At 42.0% G+C, this 27,431-nt stretch overlaps 1 protein-coding gene across 2 annotated transcripts in view; it reads right to left on the reverse strand.

The window, feature by feature from the left end:
- The window catches only part of dync2i2 (dynein 2 intermediate chain 2), a 69,850-nt gene extending 42,528 nt beyond the window's left edge, over positions 1-27,322 (reverse strand). Inside the window, exons 1-3 of one of the 2 annotated variants that reach the window (XM_069919004.1) lie at positions 26,814-27,322; positions 13,720-13,829; positions 8,169-8,326 (exon numbers count right to left, since the gene is read on the reverse strand). In XM_069919004.1, the coding sequence (XP_069775105.1) occupies positions 8,169-8,326; positions 13,720-13,829; positions 26,814-27,149 (604 nt within the window). In that variant the 5' untranslated portion in view covers positions 27,150-27,322. The remainder of the gene's footprint in view (positions 1-8,168; positions 8,327-13,719; positions 13,830-26,813) is intronic. The other variant, XM_069918995.1, reaches the window with a different exon arrangement.
- Between the last annotated feature and the right edge of the window lie 109 nt (positions 27,323-27,431).

Here is a 27,431-nt window from a genome sequence, read left to right on the forward strand (position 1 = left end):
CATTATGACAATTTCCATTTACTGTTAATGTCTCAGCTCTATGCACCGAACCTTCTGGGGCTGGACTTCCAAAGCCAGTTCAGGAGTATCACAATGGTGTTCGGGGGCCCCAACCACCCATCACTGTAAACAACCCCCAGCTCACAGACCCCTACCTGCATTCTCTCCACCCTCTGCATACCCCACCATCACTGTTTGAGAACCATGACCCCAGACTGTAAGCTCGTAGTGACTAAGAGTAGACTCTACAGCACTGAGTACCGGGCATTCATAAAGTCAGAGGTGCAGTGACTGAAGGGGGTCATAGCATCCAGCTCCAGCCTGTGAAGAGCCCAAGTCATTATGGTCAGGGGTGGAAGTAAACCCTGTATGATGATCAACTATAGCCAAACGATCAACCACTTCACACAGCTGGACACATACCCCCTTCCCCGGATTGCTGACATGGTCAACAAGATCGCCCAGTACAGGGCGTTCTGAACCATCAACTTAAAGTCAGTCTATCACCATCTCCCCTTACGCCCAGGAGACCACCAATCTGCCACATTTGAAGCAGATGGCAGGCTCCACCACTTCCTCATGGTACCCTTCGGAGTCACCAATGGTGTCTCCATATTTCAGAGGGAGATGGAGCAGATAGTGGACAAGCACAAACTGATGGCCCGTTCCCCTACCTAGATAATGTCATCATCTGCAGCTAAGACCAGAAGGACCATGACGCAAACCTTGCCAAATTCCTCCATACTGCTAAGTCCCTCAATCTGACCTACAACGAGGACAAGTGTGTGTTTAGCACAACTTGCCTGGCCCTCCTCGGATGCTTCTTGGCACATGATGTCATTTCCCCCAACCGCATGCGTCACCTTATGGAAATCCCGATCCCACACAACCTTAAGGCTTTTCCTATTATGCCCAATGGGTGCCCAACTATGCCGATAAAGCCTACTCCCGGTAAGATTCACAACCTTCCCCTTATTGACAGAAACCCAGGCAATCTTCTCCCAGATTAAGGGAGACATCGCCAAAGCCACAATGCATGCTGTGGATGAATCTATCCCGTTTCAGGTGCAAAGCGATGCCTCTGACTTCACACTGGCCACCACTCTCAACCAGGCAGTCAGGCCAGTACCTTTTTTCCGCATATCCTTCACAGTCCTGAGACACGGCACTCCTCTGTCGAGAAGGAGGGACAGGTCATCATTGAGGCGGTATGCCACTTATGTCATTACTTGGCCAGGAAGAGATTTACTTTGCTAATGGACCAATGAGCCATTGTATTCATGTTCAATACCAAATTGCAGGGCAAGATCAAAAATGGTAAATTTCTGAGGTAGAGAATCAACCTCTCCGCTTACAACATCCTATACTGGCCGGGCAAGCTCAACGACCCCCCCCCCCCCCACCCATCCCACCCCTTATCGCCCTGTCCTGGGGGACATACGTCAGTGTGTAACTTAACCGTCTTCCGTCCCTTGATTCACAAAAATTGTTCCACTTCATGAAAGCCCGGAACATTCCCTACTCTATTGAGGATGTCAGATCGTTGACCAGACACTGTCGGGTCTGTGTGGAATGCACACCACAGTTCTTCCAGCCCGACAAGTCGCACCTCATAAACGCAACACACCCCTTTGAACGACTCAGCATTGATTTCAAGGGGCCTCTACCCTCATCCAATAGGAATGTATACTTTCTGAACATCATTGACAAGAACTTCATGTTCCCTTTTGCTATCCACTGTCCCAACATATACTCAGCCACCATCATAAAGGCACTCCTGCAGCCTACTTACTCTCTTCAGGTACCCAAATTACATCGGGGGGGGGGGGGGGTCCTCTTTTATGAGTGACTAACTACGGCAGTACCTGTTGGCTAGAGGCATTGCCACTAGGGGAACCCCCAGGGGAACTGCCAGGTCAAGAGAGAAAACTCCAGTTTGGAAAGCAGTCCTCCTTGCTCTTAAATTAAAAGGCCTGGCATTGGCAGGAAGTCCTGCTGGAAGCACTCCATACCATTCCATGCACCACTACCAACACAATCCCACATGAATAAGTTTTCCTTCCCCAGGAAATTGACGAACAGTACCACACTGGCTCTCATCCCGGGGACCTGTCCTGCTGTGGAAATGTGAGGGGTCACAAGTCCAACCCATTGGTCAAAGAATTACAACTCCTGCATGCCAACCCTCGATATGCCTACGTGGTGTACCCAAACAGCCACAACGAAATAGTCCTCATCCAGGACCTGGCAGGTGCTAGAGATCCCTGCCCACACCCCACCCCCTTCAACCTAGGTCCTACCTACACTCATACTGCCCCCCTCAGGGACTCAGTGCAGATCAGCAACCCACACCCGCCCACCATGCCACGCACTCCAGACCTTGCTCCAGTTGCTCCAACCACCATGACTGCCCCCACATACAACCAAGCCTCACCTCCGACAGAGCCAGCCCTCCTTCCCCAGCCTCAGGACACATGACTAGCAATGGAGCCGACCATTATACCACCGGCAGAGCTGCGCCAGTCACAGAGGCAAAGAAAAGCAGCCAATCGACTGAGCATCTAAGACTTTTAACCCAGTGGGTTTTTGTCTTAAAAGAGGGGGTGAATGTGGTGATTTGAATATGTATCTGCTGATGGATAGTTGGCCTGTCCCCCACTGGTGACTTGCTCCCTGGTAACTCCTCCCCTTGTGACCCTGAAATAAAGGTCAACCTCCCTCTCCCTGGGGGAGTACTTGGAATTGGGCCAGCTACAAAGTATAATAAAGCCCATCGTTCCTCACTCTACAGCTTTGGAGTTATTGATAGAGCCCATGATTCGAAAGGGGAACATACAGAAGTTCTTCTCGGCAATATGATTTTTGTTCCAAGTGGAAGAACCTAAAACAAGGCCTTCACAAATCATGGAAGAGGTGGGAGTTGGACCAAAGAATAACAATTGATGAGCGGGGCTGATCTGACGTTTGTTGGATCAGCATGACTGCAGTCATTAATGTGCGGTACAGGCTGGTACATTACAACTCTCTACACCAGCTGCACCTGACGCCATAGATCTAAACTAGAATTGTCAGCTTAATCCTTCAGATGCGGCATTGAGACAGGAACCTTTGTGCATGCAACCAAGGTGAGACCCTTCTGGATGGAACTAGGCCAAGTTCTAGAAAAAATTATAGGTAAGGAATTCCCACATGACCCAGAGTTGTTCCTGTTAGGAGACATAATAGACATAAGACTTACAATGAACCTATACAAATTTCAAATCCAATTCACAATGATCACATTGGCAGTGGCCAGGAAGTGCATAGCGGCTACCTGGAAATCAGACTCCTGCCTGAGTATTACTCACTGGAAAACAGAAATGCAAAGCTGTGTTTCCCTGGAGAAAATTACTTAGAAGAAAAAAGTATAACACTTTTTTGAAAATTTTGCAACCATACTTAAATTCCATAGTAGCACGATTATAGTGTGGACCATGGCGCCTCGCCAGCCTGCCTTCCCCATCAATCCCTCAATTGATTGTGGGGGTGGGGAAAAGGTTCCATTCCATCCCAACCAGGAAAAGTCAAAAAACAGCCTGTAAGCGCTGGCTGCCATGTTGTGACAAACCCATAAAACTCTGATATATGTCTTATACCTTTGTTGTGAGTTCCTTGAATGTTATGTGTAACTGTGATTGTTAAATGTGGGAAGTGGGGAGGGAGGGAGATGAAAAGAGCTTGAAATCTGCAGGAAACTATAAAATTGATCATTATAAACTGTAGTCAATGCTGATACCGTTAATATTGACACTGATAATGTTGATAAACGTTCAAGTTTGGAAAATCGTAAGTAAAATATTCCAAAATGAAAAATCATCTGTGAATACCTGAGAGACATTCTTAAAAAAATAACAAAAGTGGATTTTCCATATGATCCAAAGGAGAACCTTCTGGGAGACATTGGGGATTTGAGTTTTAGACTGTCCAAATACCAAAGTTCATTTGTGAAGGAAGCCTTGGCAGTAGCCAGGAAGAGCATAGCAGTTTCATGGACGTTCGACTCCCACCTAAATACCATATGATAGAATATGCATCAAAGTTGCATTCCCCTTGAGAAAAATCATATACAATCTAAGGAAGAAACATTACATATTTATTAAGGTGTGGTGACCTTACTTGAAATATATTGGCACACAGATTGATTAGTTCCTCCCCACCCCACCCTTAATAAGGGTACTGTACCAATCCGTCCCAACAGGGAAATGAAAGAGATCAAGGAAGTGGGACAACGTGTTTCTTTCAGTTTTGTTTCAACATTTTAAAATTTTCTTTTTAATTTAATTTAAGTTCTTTTTAATTTCTTATTCTTTGTTACTTAACCTTTCTGATTTTTCTGTAGGGGTCTTTGATCCCACTGGAATTTGTATCGATGTAAATTAATTGACTGTATTTTCAGTTGTACGATAGTGGGAGGGGGTGGGGAGGTGGGAGATCAATACAGATTCTATATGTTACATGAATGTTAAAAAGATTATATTGTTTGTTTGACTCTTATGAGCCTATGACAATCAAAATAAAATATTTTTTAAAAACTTCTAGAAGTCATACGAGCAGTAGAACAAAATCCAGAAGCTGGTTTCAGTTATTGACTGCTCTTCTCTCTGGGCAAGAATATAGCTGCAGTAATACAGTTCAGCTCCAATTATCCAAAATGGTCAGGACCAGGCCCACGTCAGATAAAATTTTTTTCCAGATAACTGGTCATTTTTAAAACAGTCAAGTAGCAACAGCAAATAACTTGTAACAGTGTTCATACAACAACAAACAACAAGGGAAGGCTTTCTAACATTAAAATAATGTTTAATTCTCACCAATAATATGCTGGCAGCCTCCGACACCTCCCTACTAAGGGCCTGCTCCTGCAGGGTGGCCGATCTCCTCATTGATGCCAGGACAAGGGATTCTTCCAAACCACTTGCAGCTGGGATATAGCAGCATGCAGTTTGAGTGGGAGAGAAAAGTCAATAGGGGAAGGTAAAAAAAAAAAATGGTAAGGGGGAGAGAGTTACCTGAAACGAGGACAATTGTTCTAATTTCCTGTCAGGTGAATTTTTTTTTCTATCTGTGAGGTCAGTTCAGCTCCAAAAAAAAAATTCAGATAAATAAAGATTTTTGATTTGTTTTGGATATCTTCCTTTATCAAATTTTTTTTAAATTTTCAGATAAATGAGGATTTCAGAGAATCTGACTTTGGATAATCAGAGTTGTACTGTAATATTTAGCAGAAATCAATAATTCAATCCAACTATATTTCATTTTGACTGTTTTTATTAAAATCATTGATAATAAAATAGCTTGGCAAATGAGTAAAACAGCTTTATCAGGCATTTTTAAAATTGTGATTCTCACTGGTTTTTTTAATTGTCTTATTCCCTCAAATAATTACTTTTAAATTACATGGTGTTCAATCACTTTTTAAATAACTATTTATGAATTTTCCTATGACCATATCTATATTTGTCTCTCTGTTAATACATCAACACACACATACACAGTTGAAATTTATGACTTTTTAAAAAAAATGATTAAAGTTTTGTTCAATAATGTCATTGGACTCCTGAGAACACTGTGGTTTGAGATTAGAGTAAAATTAATAACAGGAATAGGAAATTCTCATGACTACTATTTCTTCATGGGCAAGTTTCCACGAGTTTAGCAACAAGAACTTCACCTTTATGTGATGAAAAACAAAGGAATGCATGTTATACATTTATTCTTGGAAGCTTTTCTCTAATTTAAATTTACTCGCATACCACAGCTTCAAAAAAATGGTATGCATTTTGATTTACTGGTACATCTGGGTAAAGCTACACAAACAGATCACCATAGTACTCTCATGCAACTTAGTCAATTAATCGTGGTTTAGGACTTGGGAAGAGAGAATGACCCATTTTATTGTGGTGACGTCAGATGGGTTTTCATGATGCTTTACAAGCTCTTGTGTTTAAGCAGCAGTGGAAGGATACTTCCAGGGACAACATTCAATTGGAATGAGAATGTCACATCAAGAATATAAGCACTAGTTTGGATCAGTTAGATCTTAATTCATGATATAAATATTTCCAGTTTTTGTTCCTTATAGCCATGTGTACATACAAGAATAAGAAATAAATATAATTGGCCTTACAACCTCTAAAATCTATTCTATTATTAGTAAGATCTGATTTTTGGTGTCTATTTTTCTGTCTCATTCTCACAACTCTCTTTGCCATTGTAATCCAAAAATCTATCCAACGTGTCTTGAACATACTAACAACAGCATTAACAGGTGTCTAAATAGGGGCTTGGCCATGCTAATGAGCTGAGTAGAAGTGTTTTGAAAGAGCCCTCCACAAAAAGTATTAAAAAGACAGTTTAAGAGCTCAAAAAAAACCCAGAATTTTATCATCAAAAATGGATAAAACTCGTGCTAAAATGACTAAGGCAACCAAAAACAAAAACTGAAGAAGTAACAGCTCAGCTAGGAATATCAAGTGGAAGGCTGATGAGGAGTGACTCAGCAGGGGCCTTGGGACCAGCTGAAGCCAGCAGAGCTGGGGAGTCGGTCAAAGCTTATAGCCTCCATCCTGAACATGATGGAAACTTTATGTAGTTGTTTTAATCAGCGATGAGAGATATATCAGAGAAGATAATGGAAATTAAAGAAGTTGTGAAAGACTTAAATGAACGAATGACTCATTCAGAGGCTGGACAAGACAGGCTGAAGGCACTGGAAGAAAAAGTATCTTAAATCTGGTTTAACAGTTTAAAGAAGAATATTGTTATCATTATACAGTATGCTTTATTTACACAAGTTATGAAAATTTCAATGCAAAGTTATGCAAAATGTTTTATCAACCAATTAAAGGCTACATAAAGATGCATCTACAAAGTTTGGTTTATTGGAAATAAGATAGCAATTCGGAATATCGTCACTTACTTTTCTGTGAAGATGACGTTTTAAAATTGGGAAATATGAGAGATTGGAAATTGTCATCTTTAAGAATCATTGGACTGAAAGAAGGAATAGAGGGAAAAGATGCAGAGTTTCTTTGAAACATGGATCCACAAATGCTGGGACAAAATAAGTTAAATGCAAAGCTGCAAAATGAAAGGGCTCACCAGACCCTTGGATCCAGAAGAATCGGCGAATAGTGACCACAACCAGTCCTGGTAAGAATTTTAAATTACTGGGAGAGAGATGAGATCTTGGGAGCAGCATATGAATATTCAACAAAAAAAAAAGGCAAAAGACACTGACATTTAAAAACATAAACATATAGAACTACAGAACACACAATACTTCAAATCTAGATAATTAGAGCAATCAAAAACCTTAACATAATTTCTGTGGATGAACCAATAATAAATAAAAGCACATTTTAATCCAAAAATGATCTTGCAATGAACCTTCAACCTGAAAGAACTAGAGCACAAAACACAATTTCAGTTTCTGATTAATTTACACCATCATCTCAAATTGAATTCACATGCTAAAAATTAGTTTACCAACAACCTATTGACTAGATCCAATGACATTCTATTAGGAATCATGTCAGCAAATGACTTCATTACCAGTATTACCACTGGGGCATTTGCCTTGCACTTGTGCTATTGCACAATAAAGTGTCTGGGAACTGGATCATCTCTATGTCTTGTGCAGTATCCGAGACTTCAATTCCTACCGTTTTCTATGACAGGCCTCAGAAGTTTTACACATATGTGTCCAACTTTCCAGCTCTATCTAGAATTTTATATAAATGGAGATTCCTTCAGTGAGCAACCTGCACCCATAGAGAAAATCATGATTCCATAGAATTATTGATGTGCCTCTTCTCTATTGCCACAGAAGATTTTCAGAAAAGGGAAGCCATCTCTGATACCAGAGCAAAATATATTTAAATCAACATCAAAACAGAAACATTAACACTATTTGGAGGAATTTAATCTGTCAAATGATAATCTTCAAGGTACTTCACTGACTGGAATGTGCTTTGGGACATCCTAAGGTTTTGTATGTATGCGCAAGTATTTTATTTACATCCTTCCAACACCCAAGAGGAGGAGTTTAAATGGTTCAATTTAATTTCTCCTCGTCTCTACTGCATAATGGAGAGAAGCAAGCCAAAAATTAAAGCCCAAATTCATACCAGCAATCAAAGAAGGTTCTGTTGGGTGGAATGCCAGACACATGACAGCACTAGAAACAGAAATCACAACATCTGGTCGGTTTGGGTTCAACCCCCTCCGATCCAGATTCCAAGTACACACATAAGACTTCTCCGTGCTCCAATCACCATCTTGCAGCCTGCAATCAAAATGTAACAATTATTACATATCATTCTGAGCAGCTCAAATAAAATTGTAAACATCAAAATGTGGAATGCTAACTTACACATATTCAAATATTATTCATTATATTTGATTTAAAAAATTAAGGGCATTTGTTGACTAGCTCACAAATAAGAAAGCTGATCCACTGAAATGCACAAAAAAATGAAATTGAAGATTTTCTGTTGTCTTCACTAGGCCCTGTAACTAAAGATTTGGTTCTGCTGTGTACAGGTATTTAAAAAAAAACATATTACATAACTTGTAACAACACAATTTTTTCAGCAGTTATACTGAATAAAATTCTGTCATGATCCACAATAATTTGGATTTTCAATCAAGGACTTCAGAAATATCCACAACTTTTAACAAAAATGTCTACTTATTGGAAATTTGATCTACAATACCAAATCAGAACATGGGCTCCTAAGATAGGCTGTCTATTCATAACAAATGTTCTTCTGAAAATTGACAAAATAACATGTTTAAAGTTAGCTGACCACATGATATTCAACACTTTTGAAGTTTGTTACTTCTTGCTATTAAATCTAATACAATAATTGCTACAATATAATATTTATTTTAAAAATAACCTACTCCTTTACAAATGTTATTGCTTATTAATTTACAAATGGAATTGAAAAGAACATATGCATTCATACAGTGTTTTTGAAAATAAAGCATACTCAGGATGTTACAGGGAATGTCAAAGCTGTATGCTTAGTCCCCTATTCTATTCCCTCTACGCCTGTGATTCTCTCATCAAGAATACAATTGATACATTCAATCCGTTGTGGGCCAAATAATGAGTGAGATTGAGTCAGAATATTAAATGGAGATCAAGAATTTGGTTGTATAATTCCAAAACAGCAATCTTCCTCTCAATGTCAATAAGATCAAGAAGCATATTGTGGATTTTAGTTAAGAGGAACCGAGGGACCATGCACCTGTCAGCATTGATATTACGAAGGTTGATAGGGTTAGTACTTTCAAATTCCTGCGAGTCCATACATCAGAGGTCCACTCCTGGAGCCATCACGTCAAACAGTTTTTTTCTCCCAAAGAGCTGTAAGATCCTTGAACCTTCCCACAAAACCCCAGCCATGAACTACTCCCAGACCACCAACAGATCTGTCTGCATTATTGAACATGACTGTTTTTGCACCAACTGCAACTGTAAAATATTTACCTTTCCTCTCATATTCATTATCTCTTTTTTGTCTCATGCCGCATTCCGGTCATTTATACTATTGTTGTTGATATATTTACATACCTGTGCAGCTACAACAATAAAGAATGTTAGTACATCTCCATTATGCTTCTGAATATGACAATAAACTCTCATATCACATCACTTCACATTCAAATACTGTTCAGTCCACCAGTTACTCTTAAAGTACAATCACTGTTGTAATGGAGGCAAAAATAAATAATTATAGCAAAAGATAAATACAAAATTTTTTTAAAACAGTTCAATGATGTTAATTAAAGCAAATAGGATCATGGACTTGCTCCTCCAATAGCATAATCGGTTCCTTCACACAACCTAAACAAACTCATCCCCCTACTACTCCTTTCCCTTCCCTATCCCCCTACACCTCTCCCTACTCCACCCCATCTCCCCCTCTCAGCTCCCCTAACTACCTAACCCTCAGACATCTCCCCCCCTCCCTGACCTCACTCATGCCCCCATCTCCTCCCTCTGACCTCAGCCACCCCCACCTCCTTCTCTGACCTCCCCAACCCTATTCCTCCAACCCTCACCTCCCATCTCCATCCTCCATCTCCCCCAAACACCCTCCATCACTCCATTTCCCATTCTGACCCCTGCTTGGTCTTGACTATCACCTCTCTGAGATGAGTGCTCAGTCCTCAACAGAGGCCTTACCTTCTTCCCTTCCACCCACACCTTAATGAGTTCCACACACACTACGATGCCGAACTCTTCTTCCATTGCCTCTGTCTCTGGGCCTTCTTCCAATGACCGTGACTCTCCAATCCTGACCCAAGACCCCCTTCCCTTTCTTTAAGCTGCCTCTTCCTCCTGGACACCTCTCTGTATCTTTTTATTTCCAACTGCCACTGAGACATCAACCATCTCAACCTCATCCCTCCCCTCTCGTATTCTAATCTTACTTTCTCCAAACACTCTGCCCTCCACTCTCCCGGCAACAATCCCAAACTCACCATCAAACCCGCATACAAGAGTGGTGGTGTTGTGGTCTGGCGCATTGACCTCTACCTTGCTGAGGCCAGACGACATCTCTGACACCTCCTCCTACCTACTCCTCCCCCAAGACCCCACCACAACTCACCAAACCACTGTCTCCAGCACCATCTCCAACCTCATCACCTCTGGTCACTTCTCTCCCATGCCCACCAACCTCATTGACTCCCATTCCTACCTTCTACCCAAGATACACAAACTTAATCATCCGGGTAGAACCATCGTTTCCACTTGCTCGTTCCCCAGGTCTCATCTTACCTTTACTACCTTTTCTCCCCTAGTCCACTCTGTCCCCACCTACATCCACGATACCTCACATGCCCTCCATCTCTTCAATGACTTCAGATTCCCCGAATTGGACTGCCTCAATCCCTTTATACCTCCATATAGTAGGTCTTAAAGCACTTTGCTTCTTCCTGGACCAAAGACCCAACCAGTCACCCTCTACCACCACCTTACTCCACCTGGCAGAACTTTCCTCACTCTAAACAACCTCTTTAAATTGTCTCACTTCCTCCAAATCAAAGGAGTAACCATGGGTATCCACATGAGTCCAAGATATGCCTGCCTGTTTGTGGGCTTTGTGGCGTAATCCATGCTGCAAGCCAACACAGGCAAGACCACTCAACTCTTCCTCCATTGTACTGATGACTACATCAGGTCTGCCTCATGCACCCGTGATGACCTTGTCAACTTAATTCACTTTGCGGCCAACTTCCATCACAATCTCAAACTCACTGGTCCATTTCTGACAACTCTCTCACCTTTCTGGATCTCTCTGTCTCCATCTAGGGAAACAATCTTTCCACCAATATGTATTACAAACCCACAAACTCCCACAACTACCTTGACTATACTTCCTCACACTCGGTCCCCTGCAAGGATTCTATTCCCTTCTCTCAAGTTCTCCTTCTTCACCACATCTGTTCCCAAGACTAGGTCTTCCAGTCCAGATCCTCAGAAATGTCTGCCTTCTTCCACAAACATGGCTTCACCTCCACCACCATCAACTCAGCCCTCACCTGCAATTCCTCCATTTCCTGCTCATCTGCCTTGGCCACTTCTGACCCACAGACACAAAAAACACAGAATCTCCCTTGTCATCACCTACGACCCCACCAGCCTCTGAATCCAACACATTATCCTCCAGATTTTCTGGCACTTACAACAGGATCCCATTACCAGACACAACTTCCTTTCTCCTCCCCTCTGCCCTCTGTAGGGACCGCTCCCTCTGTGACTCACTCGTGCACTCATCCTTCCCCACCAATTCCACGCCCCCACCCCCCCCCAAACCTAGTACCTTCCCCTGTGGTCGTAGGAGGTTTCACATAGGCCTGGGGCTCAAATCTTGTGTTATCTATAAGGAATTTGTATGTTCCCTGCTTGTCTGCATGTGTTATCCCAGGGGCTCCAGTTTCCTCCTACCATTCAAAAACATACTGGGGGTGTAGGTTAATTGGGTGTAAATTGGGCAGCACAGACTCGTGGACTGAAATGGCCTGTTATCGTGCTGTATGCATTCATGTCTTGATAAGAGGCTCAAGCCCGAAACATTGGTTATCTATTTTTAAACTTTGCTGTATAAAGGACACTGTTCGACCTGCTGAGTTTCTCCAGCTTTGTGCTTTTGCTAAACAAATAATAGTTTAGTGTGTCAGATTTGAAATGCAGCAGTGCATTCCCTCAGAATCCAATAAACATGGGAAAAATGCTTAGTTTAGACTAGTGATTCCCAAAGTGAATGGTAAGGAGGCAGTCAGGGAGTGGTGAGGAAATAGGGGGCGTTCCAAACCTTCAGTTTTTTTATTATTCAGTTTGCTGCAAAGTTTAATGAAGAAGCCAGTGCCTAATTTTCTGGCCAGTTTTGGGGTAGCAGTAGTGAGCAAAATAAATGGCAACGAGGAGTTCTCGCAAGAGCTGGTCTCGGTGGCTGTCATGTTATACTGGCATCACTACCAGCCCCCCCACAACAACCACCACCCCCTCTCAGCACTGCCACTAACCCTCCCCTCTCAGCACCACCACTAAACCTCCCCCCCCCCCCCCCGGGAGGCCAAGGGGGCGGCAAACCGAAAACCTTTGGGAACCACTGGTTTAGACTCTAAAGATGCACATTAATGACTGCCCTTTAGATATCAGGTGGGCTCAGTCCTGCAACTGCAGAATCCTTCTACCACATATAGCTAGAAGCATTCAATGTGATTCCATCACAACAATATTGTGTATTTTACACTAGCAATCTAACCAGACCCAAATATGTAGCTTTACTCTAAATTCAGTCACTTTTGTTCTACTGAGAGCCCAGCTCCATTAAAACAGTTGTCAAATAGTTCATATCATGCTTATCTATTGATTTCAAGTAGTCAAGGGGTATAATGATTCTTACTGAAATAGAAGTGTTATTATTTCTCCTGACAGTGGTCAATGTAACAAGTCTCTTGAACAACAATCGAAAGAAAACTCAACATTCCACTCTGGTAGTTCCACCTAGGTTCATCCTGACTTGCAATTTGATTAGTTGTTCCATCAGGCTGTCACTCTTCAATCTCATCTCCAAGGTTTACAATTTACTAGCTTTTTAAGCAATCTGGAGTGATTTTACATTTGTTTGGCAGTTCAAATTGTTCACATGTACCGTATATGTCACAGTATTCAAACAAACAATAGTTTCCTAGTTAAAATGAACATTTATAAGCAACATGTACTGGCCTAGAAGACATAATACTTTACTGACCAATTTTGCCTCCATAGTTATATTTTTAAAAAGGCATTATTTAAATTGAGTCTCCAATAATTGTCTAAAAATTGATTTTGGTGGTTTTGCTTGTCCAATCCATATTCTGTTGACACTGTGGTTAAGCGAAAAAAAACACACAAATGCTGGAGAAACTCAGCAAAGGTAAAGATGCATCACTAAGCCCAAAACATTTGCTACATAAAGGCACTGTTTGACCTGCTGAGTTTCTCTAACTGTGATCATTTCCAACACAGAAACTAATCCTAAACTTATTTGCTGATCTTAACTCATTGCCACATCCAACAATAAGGTAACTCAAATCAACTGGGCTAATATTTGACTCAAGGGCATCGATCATCAATAATGAAGACAGAAGGAGGTTGGTTATTTGCAGTTTCCATACCTGCCATACGAACAAGCAATAACAGAGCCGGTTGCATTCCAGGAAACACCAGTGACGTGCAGCTGTCGCTCACAGGCTTCTGGATAATGCAGAGTATATAAACATGAAACCTACAGCAGAAATTAAACAAAAAATGTGCTAAATTGCCTCCTTTAGTTGATAAAAGGAAAGAATTTCCAAACATGGAATCCTACTGGACTCAGATATTAATCAGTCAAGTTATAAAATGAAACCACAGCTTCGTGTGAATCATTGTTTCATGATAGATTGGCAAAGGAAACAAAATATAAATACCTACTGAAGGGATGGGACATTTCTATCCACCAAAACTTTCCCTAAGCACATTGTAGTACAAGACAAAATGTAGCAACGATTGGTTTCATTTCTACTTTTTCATGCGACATCTCATTTTCAGCCACTTCTTTGTTAAAATCTTCAAACTAAGTAATCATAAGCCTTGAAAAGAATGTTGGAAATCCTTAGATGGTAAGAACTAACTCAAAATACAAACTAAGACTTTCTCCACGACCTATCTCCATTCTCTTTATCTCCTCATATACTTCTTACCCCAGTCCTGCAACTAGCCCCAGTTAAGGCTTGGACGAGTAAGTTGGCTTTTGGATGACTTGAAAAATAAGTTAAAACTAACATTTTCTGAAATTTCTTTAAATCTATCTATTCTCATCTTTCTAAATCCTTATCATTTCTTTCAAATATTCCCTTAGCCTCATTTCCCCATTGTCATTTACCATCTATTTTCCCTCTTGTAAACTATCTTGGGACAGCCATTTGAAAATAGTAAGTTGGAACAGGCCAGATTAAAATAAAAACAGGAAATATAGAAAATACACCCATGAATTAATCAATTGGATTGGTGCATGACAAAGCAACTCAACTCAAAAAAATGTCTCCACAAAAAGAGCAAGGAAGGCCAAATATAATCTGTAGAAAGTGAAGATTACAAATTCCAATGCATCCTAATTGAGTATCCTGGGTGCTAGCTAATATTTTGTTTGAAACTAATCTATTGGAAGTGGGTGTGGTAGGGCAAGGGGTGGTGGTGGTGGCATCCCAATCCAGCAATATGTCTGGTCAGATTGCCAGTATAAAAGACCCAATTGACCTGGGAATGCCTAACAAAGGTCACAAATGGGAAAACTTGTCTAAATTCTCCAACAATACTCCTCAAAAAAGATCAGATTAAATATCATCACATATGCATCAGACACAGAATATTACATCAAGAACAACACTTGACTGTGAAAGTTCACTTCCAAAGTGATACAAAATAATCTGGAAATGGTCATCATTTTACATCACTGTGTAAAGTCAATTTAACACTAAACAAAAAAATAAATTAAATTAAATTTAGACATACAATAATGGTAACAAGGCCATTTCAGACCACTAGCACATGCCGCCAATTACACCTAATTGACCTAAACCCCTGGTATGTTTTGAATGGTGGGAGGAAACTGGAGCTACTGGGAAAAACCCACGCAGACACGGAGAGCACGTACAAACTCCTTAGACAGCGGAGGATTCAAACCCTGGTCCCAATCGCTGGCACTGTCACAGCATTGCACTAACCATGCTAGTACACAGCTGACACCTATATTTTTAATGCTGAATTTTAAAAAGAATATTTAATTTATGCTAAGAACAAGCTGCTATAATTTATTATATATCTGCACACCTTGGGCAAAATATCCACATGCTCAAACATGTCCAGCAATAGTGTAAAACTCAAAATAAATTCTAAAGAATCTGAAGAGGTTATTTGAGCCTACTCTGCCCTACAATGAGATCATACCTGACTATTTACACAAACTAAAGAAATCTCACTTACAATGCCCCTGGAAAATTGTCCATAGTAAGTGGGAACACAGCTAACATTCTTATTCTTAACATACTGTGCCCTCCTTAATGTTTGGGACAAAGATACTTTTTTTACTTTATTTACTCCACAGTTTTAACTTTGTAATCAAACAATTCACTTGTGATTAAAGTGCACTTTCCAGATTTTATTAAAGCAGTGGTTCTCAACCTTTTTTCCCCACTCACATCTTTCTTTGGCTTGGCTTCGCGGACGAAGATTTATGGAGGGGGTAAAAAGTCCACGTCAGCTGCAGGCTCGTTTGTGGCTGACCAGTCCGATGCGGGACAGGCAGACACGATTGCAGCGGTTGCAAGGGAAAATTGGTGGGTTGGGGTTGGGTGTTGGGTTTTTCCTCCTTTGCCTTTTGTCAGTGAGGTGGGCTCTGCGGTCTTCTTCAAAGGAGGCTGCTGCCCGCCAAACTGTGAGGCGCCAAGATGCACGGTTTGAGGCGTTATCAGCCCACTGGCGGTGGTCAATGTGGCAGGCACCAAGAGATTTCTTTAGGCAGTCCTTGTACCTTTTCTTTGGTGCACCTCTGTCACGGTGGCCAGTGGAGAGCTCGCCATATAATACGATCTTGGGAAGGCGATGGTCCTCCATTCTGGAGACGTGACCCATCCAGCGCAGCTGGATCTTCAGCAGCGTGGACTCGATGCTGTCGACCTCTGCCATCTCGAGTACCTCGACGTTAGGGGTGTGAGCGCTCCAATGGATGTTGAGGATGGAGCGGAGACAACGCTGGTGGAAGCGTTCTAGGAGCCGTAGGTGGTGCCGGTAGAGGACCCATGATTCGGAGCCGAACAGGAGTGTGGGTATGACAACGGCTCTGTATACGCTTATCTTTGTGAGGTTTTTCAGTTGGTTGTTTTTCCAGACTCTTTTGTGTAGTCTTCCAAAGGCGCTATTTGCCTTGGCGAGTCTGTTGTCTATCTCATTGTCGATCCTTGCATCTGATGAAATGGTGCAGCCGAGATAGGTAAACTGGTTGACCGTTTTGAGTTTTGTGTGCCCGATGGAGATGTGGGGGGGCTGGTAGTCATGGTGGGGAGCTGGCTGATGGAGGACCTCAGTTTTCTTCAGGCTGACTTCCAGGCCAAACATTTTGGCAGTTTCCGCAACTCCTTAAGAAATACCTTACTAACCACAGAGCACCTATGGCGTACGGCACTTTTTATACATAAGCCACTTTCAGGTGGCCAGAATACCCCGATGTAAAGCCGTATATTCCACCCCAATGTGGCTGTCGGGAGGCTACCTGAAAGTGCAAAACCTGGCCTTGAGGAGTACTCACCCAACCCTCCTCAGGGAGGTATAATCTCCACATACAAGTAGTCCCCCAAGGCACCTGAAAGCAGCAGCCTAAAAGAGGCTGCTAGGGGGAGGGCTGATGTCAATCAGGCAGCGACCCAACTCCCCATGCCCGACAGCCCCCCCTCCCCCGAAGTTCCGCGCTGGCCGCCCCAGCCCTGACAGCAGTCAGGACTACGGCCACAGTCGACAGGAGCCGACGTTCGCTCCAAGGCGCCTCTCCTGCAGTCAGCCCTTTCAGGTGCCAGAACAGTGCCGCCACCTGACCGCTTCTGCAGGCACATTCTTGGAGCAATTGCACCTAAAAGTGGCTATAGTGTTCTCATTTCAGGGCACCATAATGTTTGGGACATTTGGCTTCACAGGTGTTTGTGAGTACTTAGGTATGTTTAATTGCTTCATTGCTGCAGATATGAGAGAACTAGGCTTGGTTCTAAGCTTTTGATCACTTATTGAGTCTGCAGTTGCCATTTTTCAACAGGAGGACCAGAGTTGTGTCAATGAAAGTCAATGAGGCTGAAAACAATAATAAATAGTAAGAGACAATGCACAAACCTTGGGATAACCAAAATCAACTGTATGGAACACTATTAATAAGAAAGAGCATGCTGGTGAGCTCAGTAAGCGCAAAAGGACTGGTAGGCCAAGGAAAACCTCTATTGCTGATGACAGAAGAATTTTCATTAAAATCAAGAAAAATCCACAAACCCCAAAACCCCCAATCTGTCCAACAGATCAGAAACACTCTGCAAGGAGGCAGGTGTGGATGTGACAATGACTACTGTCTGCAGATAGCTTCATAGCAGAAATACAGAGGCTATAGAAGGTGCCAGCCACTAGATAGTCAAAGAAACAGGATGGCCAGATTACAGTTTGCCAAGAAGTATTTATAAGAGTCTGCAGAATTCTGGGAAAAGATCTTGCAGACAGATGAGACCAAGATTAACTTGTATCAGAGTGATAGCAAGAGCAAAGTGTCCTCTGGTGGCATAAAGGAACTACCCAAGATCCAAAGCATATCACTTCATTTGTGAAACATGGGGTTGGGGGTGTTACAGTCTGCCACAGATAATAGCACACTCATCTTCATTACTGATGTAACTGATGGTGGAAATAAAATGAATTCTGAGGTGTATAGAAACTCATGTTTGAGCAAATACCTCTAAACTCATTAGACAATGCTTCTTCCTATAGCAAGATAATGATCTCACACATCCTGCTAAAGCAACAAGGGAGTTCTTCAAAGCTAAAAATGGAACATTCTTAAATGGCCAAATTAGTCACCTAATCTAAATCCAATTGAGCATGCCTTCCATATGCTGAAGAAAAAAACTTAAGGGAAAAAGCCCCCAAACAAGCTGGAGCTGAAGACAGAAACAGTAGAGACCTGGCAGAGTATTGCCACAGAAGATGCTCAGCACCTGATGATGTTTATGAATCACAGACTTCAAGCAGTCATATGGGATATGCAAAAAGTAAACATGACTACTTTCATATACAAACCATTGCTGTGTACTAAATATTATAATGCCCTGAAATGAGGACTATAATTTCTACAAGAAATCTCCTTGAAAGAGATCCTACTAATGTAGTCAAAACAGACATGCACATCACAAGCTGAAAAGAACAGGCAACCAAGGGAAGTCTGCTTCATAGAGAAATGCCTTGAAGCAAAAAAGTGACGTTGAATGGAAAAAGGAAAAAAATATTCCAGCCAGTAGCAAGTTGAAACTGCTAAATCTTAAAAACACAGATCTTCGAAACCTCCAGATCCAGTGAACCAAAAAAAAAATTCAAATCAAGAGACTGCTTTCAATGCCTAATTTGATTCCATGTACCCATTTCAAGAAAATAATTTGAATTGGGATTTATTAATTTACCCTCAAAGCGATGGTTAACTGATTGCATCAGTATCTTGCATTTAAGGCTTGATCTCCTTTAACCCCCAAACAGGCCTCAATGCGTAATCCCAGGAACTTGATTTTATACAGAGGCACTTAAGCAGGCACAGGATAGAGAGATTATGGACAATGTGCAGGTGTATGGGATTAATTTCAATTAGCACCATGGTCAGCCCTTTTTCCACTGGCATCCCAGTTAATTGACTGTACAGTGTCCTGGGATAGGAAGCCCTTTGTGCCATTTCCACTGGACCACCCTTAACTGGGTCACAACTCATCCCTGGGGATCAGAGTGTTCTACCTTCAACTGGAAATGCATGGCTTTCAGTTGTCCCTTTTCCATTGGTTTTGTCAGCTGACACCAAGGATATGAGATGGAGTTAAGGTGGTTAATCTCCATGTGAAATGATGCTGGCATTCAGTTTTCTTCTTCCACTGACCCCTGTCCCAGTTAATTCTTGGGACAAGGTGCCAGTGGAAAAGGGGCTAAAGTGGCTGAAGAGCCTATTCCTGCACTGTACTATTCTGTGCATGCAATTGATGTACAGTGTGCAAGGTATCCAGATGACTTTAGCCAATTGGGTTTCTGATAAATTTTACATGCATGGATCTGAAAATAAACTGGTAGAGAATACTGGCCCCATGAGATATCTGTAAATATTTACAGAATACCCAATGGTTATTTAAAATTTGAATTTCATTTCAGATACTTTGCAGTACTCCAACCTCCTACTGCCAAACCAGAACTCAAATCATGGAATGGAACTGTACATTTTAAAACTTGAACAGAGGAGTCCTATCAAAGGATCCAAACTAATCAGGGTTTCCAGATGATAACCTCTTTCTTTCAGGTCACCAGAGTTTCTTTTTGTTTCTCTTATTTCAAGTCCTCTCCTTTTGCATGACTACAAGGGCTTTGACATGACTACAAGGGCTTTGACCAGGCTGAACTAAGCACTCACAACCCATCTTCCCAAATGGGGTTCTCCACAAGCTTGCTAGCTTGTCCTGTTCCAGTCCCAGCTGCTGCTGCTGCTGATGACTGTAAAGCTGCAGAACTGAGAGAAAGCCTGTTCTACTCTCTCTGCTTGCAAAACCACATGACCCTCTTAGGACAGCAAGTTCCACTCCAGACAGCCTGCAGCTCCGACGAGTTCTTTCATCTGTTGCCTTTTTGTAGAAAACAATCCATTAGTGATGTCTCTTGGGCACTCTCCAAAGCTTTTGCAAATGCTCTTGATGCTGGCCTGTCTAGCATGAGCAGACTAATTTTAAATAAGATCGGTTTTTAAAGTGTTTGCATGTGACCTACACTAAAACTCTTGCTCCAATTTATCTCCCAAAAACATATCTATATACAATACAAACGCAACATAATTTGTCACAGTATGTGCTTTACATCTGGTTGTGTGTCTGCATGCTTTGCACAGAGGACCAGACAATGCAGTTTTATCAAGTGGTACTTGTGCTATTAGATGACAATAAATTTGACCTGACTGAGACAAAAAATAGAAAATGTAGGAACTTTGGGACTCATGCAGCTCTCTGAACATGGGAAAAATGTAATCTTTCAGTGTAATGAAAATTACAAATAAATGACAAGGATGGTGAAGGATGGGGTGGTCAAAAAAAAACCAAAAAAGAGAAAATGTGTGATTAAAATAGATCACAAGAGGGATCAATATAAACAGACAAATTGCTTTGTGAATGGGAAATACTTTTGACCTATGTATTGAAGTTTTTTTTATTTAAACATAAAGGGGAACCAGTGGATAAATAATTCTCGGATTTAAAAAAACTTTTTCATGAGGTGCAGCATCAAATGTTAATGGAGAAAATAAAAGTTCACTATGTGGAGATAAAACTGATACACAAAAAAAGATTTGCTGGTTAATAAGAAACAGAAGGCATAAATTGATCTTTTACTGGTTGGCAAGATATTGAATGGTAAATTAGTGCTGGGACCTCAATTTATTACAATTCATACAATGACTTCACTGAAGGTAGCCAAGGAATACAAATGGATACAATGTGAGAAAATGTGAACCATCCAGTTTGACATAAAAGTAAAACACAAAAATAAAAGCAGTGCTCCAAGATGCAGCAGGATCTAAACATGTTAACACCCAACTCGTAACAAGGTATATGGGTACAAAAAATATGGCATTGAAAAAGCTATCAAAATATAATTGCTTATTGTAAAGGGAAATGAGTATACAGTAGACTGGCTATGCTAGAGTTATTTAGAAAATTAGCGAATCCTCATCTAGCATGACATGCACAGTATTGGTTTCCTTAACCAATGGATGAATTGTCTTAAGGAAAGTTTGGACAGTTTAAGCTCATTTTCCCTAGAGTTTAGTCAAGTACTTGACTGAAACATAATTAATCCTGAGGGATCTTGACAGAGGTTAATATGGAGAGTGTGGTTTCAATTATAGAATACAAAATTTGGGGATCATTTGGACAGTTGGGATGCACAAAGTTCAAAAGTTCAAAGTTCTGATTTATTGCCAGAGTAAATGAGTGACATCACAAACAACCCTGGTATTCTTCTTCCTGCGAGCCAGGCAAAATTTCTACTCCTCAGTAGTGCAAAAAACTGTATTCGTGGAAAAATGGGTATACAAAAGAGAGAAATGTAATCAAAGAAAGAAGTGCAAATAAACTAGCTGTGAATACAAAAAAAAAATTCAATAAATAAGAAGAGGAAGTGCAAAATAAGAGTCCTTATATGAGTCTCTGATTGAGTTTGTGTTTTAGGAGTCTGATAGTGGAAGGGTACAACTATTCCTGAACCTAGGGTACAAGTCTTGTGACACCTCTACCCCTTTCCTGATGGTAGCATTCATGTAAATTTTCTCAATGGTGAGGAGAGTTTTGCCTGTGATGTACTAGGCTGGGTCCACTACCTTTTGCAGGGGTTTCCTGTCAGAGGTATTAAAGCCCCCATACCAGGCCATGTTGTAATCGGTCAGCAGCACATCTGAAGAAGTTTGCCAAGGTTTTTGATGTCATACCAAACCTCGGCAAACTCCTGAGAAAGTAGAGGTATTAATAGTTTTCTTCACAATTCTTGGAAAGGTCCTCCCAAGAATTTATATTTTCTCACCCTCTCCACCTCTAATTCCCCCAATGATCACAGGATCGTACACCTCTGGTTTTCCTCTCCCAAAGTCCACAATCAGCTCCTTGGTTTTGGTGACATTGAGTGGGAGGTTATTGTTTGTACACCATTCAGCCAAGTTAACAATTTCCCTCCTTTATGCTGATTCATCACCCCTTTTTATACAACCCACCTCCATTGTATCATCAGCAAGTATGTAGATGGTGTTGTTGTACCGAGCTGCAGTCACAGGAGTACAGTGAGTAGAGCAGGGGGCCAAGACACAGCCATCTGATGCTCTGGTACTAATGGAGATTGTGGAGGACATGTTCTTACCAATCCTTGCTGATGGTGGTTTGGAGGTGAGGAAATCCATGATCCAATTACACAGTGAGATATTGAGCCCCAGGTCTTGGAGTTTGATCAGTTTTGAGGGGGATGATAGTGTTAAATGCCAAACTGTAATCGATACAGAACATCCTGATATATGTGTCTTTGCTGTCCAGGTGTTCCATGGCTTTGTGTAGAGCTAATGAGATGGTTTCTCCTGTAGACCTGTTGCTGCGGCATTTCAAATAACAATGGGTACGAGGTTGGAATACATTTTTCCAAATGATTGATGCCAAGACAATTGCACATTTCAAATCTGAACTTGACAGAACTTTGTTGAATGAAGTCATGAAGGATTACAAGTCATCGACAGATTTATTGAGTTAGGACACAGATCACATTAGCAGGAAAAATCATTTCAATGGGCCAAATAACTTTCCAGTGTATCTAGGTTCTCCTCAAATAGAAGCTCTACATAACTTTAAGGTTTCATGTGCATCTCATTGCATTCCTCTTTTTCATGTCTCGATCTGCATTGTCTCTTAAAACTTGCAACAGTTAACTTGACCAAAGTTATGTACCAATGGCACAGGTATCATGTAAACAGTTTCTGTTTATCTACATTCAGTGTATATTTAATAACATATTATCATGTTCAAAATTCCACAAGACTACATATTGTAAAACACTAGATTAACAAGTGATCTATCAGATTCAGAATTTATTGTCATGAACAAGTCACGAAATTCAGTATTTGTGGCAGTTTCATAGTGCAAACATCCATGTTATGAACCATCTTACAATATATAAAAATATTTAAATAATAATGCACGAAAAGTAAGGCCGTGTCTTTGGTTAATTGATAATTCAGAAATCTGATGGCAGTGGGAAAGAAGCTGTCCTTGTGCCACTGAGTGCTCATCTTTAGGTTCCTGTACCTTTTTCCCAATGGTAGCAGATTGAAGAGGGCATGGCCTTGGTGGTGGGAGTCTTTGAGGATAGAGGTTGCTTTTTTTAAGACACCACCTCATGTAGATGCCCTCGTCTGGTGCCTATGATGTCACAGGCTGAGTTAATAACTCACTGAAGCTTTTTCTTGTCCTGAGATTTGGTGCCTCCATATCAGACAGTGATGCAACCAGCCAGAATACTCTCCACAGTACACCTGTAGTTTTTAGAGTCTTCGGTGATGTACCGAATCTCCTCAAACACATCAGAAAGTATAGCCATTGATGATCCTTCTTCGTGAGTGTATGCATCAACATGGAGCCTCCACGACAGATCCTCGGAGATGTTGAGATCTAGGAATTTGAAGTTCTTGTCCCTCTCCACTACTGAGCCCTCAATGAGGTCTGGATCATGTTCCCATGACTCCCTGAAGTCCACAATCATCTCCTTGGTTTTACTAATGCTGAGCACAAGGTTGTTGATGTGACACCACTCAAAAAACTGATCTCCCTCCTGCACGCTTCCTCATTCCCATTTGTGATTCTGCCAACAACTATGGTGTCATCAGCAAACTTGTAGATAGCATTGGAATTGTGCCTGGCCACACATGGCCAGTCATGGGTGTATAATGAGTAGAGCATGGGCTAAGCATGCATCCTTGAGGTGTGCTTGTGTTGATGATCAGTGAGGAGATGTTGCTTCCAATTCATACTGACTGTGGTCTCCAATGAGAAAGTCAAGGATCTAGTTGCAAAGTGGGGAACTAGCTTCTTGACCAGGGAATAATGGTATAGAAGGCCAAGCTATAGTCGATGAGGAGCAGCTGTACGTACGAGTTGCTGTTTACAAGGTGTTCCAGAGCTGAGTGGAGAGCCAGCAATAATGCATCTTCTGTGGAGCGATTGTGATGATAGGCTAATTGCAATGCATCCAGATCTTTGCTTAGGAACATGTCAATTCTGGCCATGACCAGCCTCTCAAAGCATTTTGTCACAGTAGAAGTTAGTGCTACTGGCAATAATCGTTGAAGCAGTTCACACTGCTCTTCTTGGGTACCAGGATGATTAATGCCCCTTTGAAGCAGGTGGGAACCTCTGACTGCAGCAATGAGAGGCTGAAAATGTTTGTGAACTCTCCGGCTAGTTGGTTGGTGCAGATTTTTAGTTCTCTGCCAGGTATGCAATTAGGGCCTGATGCCTTGTGAGGATTCACCCTCTTGAATGATGTTCTAGCATCATCCTCAGAGACAGATATCACAGGGTCCTCAGTCTTTGCAGGGATTCTAGGGATGTTGGATTCAGATCTTCTCATTTATCAAGAAGGTGCAACAGTGACTGCCCTTCCTGAGAAGATTGAGGTGGACAAAGCTATCAGCTTCCATCCTATGAACTTTCCACAGGAGTTTGTTTGAGAGTGTCCTGGCCAGCTGCATCAGAGAGGTGCAGTTGCTGCAGAGCATTGGATTGGAAGTCAATTCACAAGACCATAGGTGTGGGAGAGAGGATCAATGGGATCTCCCTCTCACCCACCCCAATCGACACGATCTACTGGGATCACTGTTTGAAAAGGGAGCATGCAAAATCATTGAGAATCACTATCACTCCACACACTGCTTCCTTCAGCTCCTCCCATCAAGAAAGTGATACAGGAGAAACCGACCCAACACCACCAGGCTGAGAAGCAGTTTCTTCCCAATGGCAGTGAGAATGCTGAATGACAACTGCTAATACAATCCCTGCGAGAATGAACTATCTATCATTCAAAATTTATTTATTTATTTATTTTTAAAAACCGTGTTATTACGAGCTCCCGTTTCATTTAGTGACTCGCTTTTAGGGTTAGTACAGGTTGCTGCATTTCCCATTTCTAATGGGGTAAAGCAGGGTTGTGTACTAGCCCCAGTCTTGTTCAATCTATTCTTCACTTACATGCTATCCAAGATCTGGAGGAGGGAGTGTACATCAGGTACTGACAGAACACCTCTCTCTTTAACCTTCGCCACTTAAACATACAGACGAAGTGCCTCTATACAGTCATTCAAGAAACTCTTTTTGTTGATGACTATGCACTTTTGGCACACAAAGATATTGATCTACAGTTAATACTGAACAAATTCTCAGATGCTGCTGTGCTCTTTGGCCGGACCATTAATCCGTACAAGACTGAAGTACTCCATCAGTCTGAGCCAAACACCAACACCACAGAACCAAAAATCATTGTTGACAACATCCAGCTGACAAATGTAAACAGCTTCAAATACTTGGGGAGCATCATCTCGAATGATGGGACAAAGAAATTGACTCCAGGATCAGCAAAGCCAGCTAGGCTCTGAGGAGGCTGCATACCAGAGTGCTCAATCAACACAACGTCTTCATCTCCATAAAGCTGAAAATCTACAGAGCTGTCGACATCCCTTCTCCCTGTATGGATGCGAGTCCTGTGCTCTGTACCGATGTCACATTAAACTGGAGAAATTCCACATGCGGTCCATCGGTGGCAAGACTGTATCTCCAACCTGGAGGTTTTGGGTCACGCGAAGTCCACCAGCATGGAGTCCCTGATCATAAGAGCCCAGGTGCAGTGGGTGGGACACGTCATGAAAATGTATGACCACCGTATGCCTCGCCAGCTGCTCCACTGTGAACTGAAGATCTGAAGGAAACCTCAAGGTCATCCACACAGGCGCTATAAAGACTGTGAAGGAAACCCTACGCTACTATGGCATCCAGCCAAGAGAACTAGAAGCTGACAGATCCCGTTGGCAAGCCCTGTGCGATGAAACCTACACCAGTTTTGAAGAGAGGCAACTGCCAAAAACTGATGGAAGGCCGAGAACAGCGTCAAAGAGCAGCAGCCACAGTTATTACAACAATGGACTTCCAGTGCCTCCATTGTGTTAGATTTTGTGCTTCCAGACTGGGACTGCAAAGTCACCTTCATCTCCACAGCTGAATTGCACAACAACTTGTCTTCTTCGATCCGATGCACGACCCATTACGAAAAAAAATCACCCCAATCAGGTACAGCATTCAAAATGGACAATTTGGCTGATTCTCCCTGTCAGGGAAATTATTAATCCCCATCGTGACAATAGGAAAGACATTTTGAAGGGGATTTATTGAACCCCACCATGACCAAAAGAAAGGTCACTTCGACTGACCCGTGGTGGGTTTTTATTTTGAAAGCGCAGTGATAATCACATTTTCCGTTTCACCTATGCAAGGAAAAGGGGAGTTGTGACAACCATTCATCCGAAAGGGTATTCCTCAGCAAGCAACTCGACAAGGATGCGCGAGTTTTCAATAGTCGGGTCACTCAGTCTCTCCCACCTCCTTCATAACTACTTCTATGCATCAGTTAAAGAGTTTATGTTCCAAAGCAGGATTTCTAAGACTGAACTCACACAAGTTAATTAGGGTGTTATATTGTTTAAATAAAAACAACCAGTCTCTTGGTGAATATCCATTGTTGCTGGTCTGCGACCACACGTACTACACGAGTAGTTTGTATAGGTGTGTGTTTGTAAGTTTTACACCGAGGACCGGAGAACGCAGTTCCGTCGGGTTGTACAATCGGATAGTAAACTTGAACTTGGAATACGTCGCAATTACCACAAACTCACCGTGTGTAGATGGTCTATCCAGTTAACTTCAAACCCATCAAACGCGTGGCTCTGAGCGTTCTTCCTTAACTCCTCGATCACCATCGGCTCAACTTGCCGCAGAAAACGATCTAGACCTGGAAAATCAACCGGTGGATCGATACTGCGATCTAGGACTGGGAGCTCTCGACTGTCGGACAACTTCGTCTGCGTACTGATCTCCGCGCTACGTCGTATTTGTACTGAGGCTTCAGCACGCCGAACCTCCACTGTTTGACAAACTGCGTCACAGAGCTCAGGAGCTTTTCTCCAACGCGACTCCACCGAGACGGCTTCTTGCACCTCGTCGGTGAACATTGCCCGTGAAGTTATAAAACAAAATAGAATCTAAACCGATTTTAATTTATTTCTTAACCGTCATGTTCAGAGCGCAGAACTCCTCCGCCTCCCACACACAAAAAAAACCCTTTCACACACAGAGCATGAGCTAATATTCGACGCGACCCAATCAGCGCGCCTTGTCGCCATGACGACCTGGTCCAATTGGTGGCCAATGCCTCTCGACGTCACGGTCGCCCTCGCGCCGCCAAAGCAGCCGCCAAGATTGGCCAATGGAAGATGACGTGAAGGGGATGGAGG

Source organism: Narcine bancroftii, chromosome 1 (assembly GCF_036971445.1).
Source record: "Narcine bancroftii isolate sNarBan1 chromosome 1, sNarBan1.hap1, whole genome shotgun sequence".
Taxonomy (NCBI): domain Eukaryota; kingdom Metazoa; phylum Chordata; class Chondrichthyes; order Torpediniformes; family Narcinidae; genus Narcine; species Narcine bancroftii.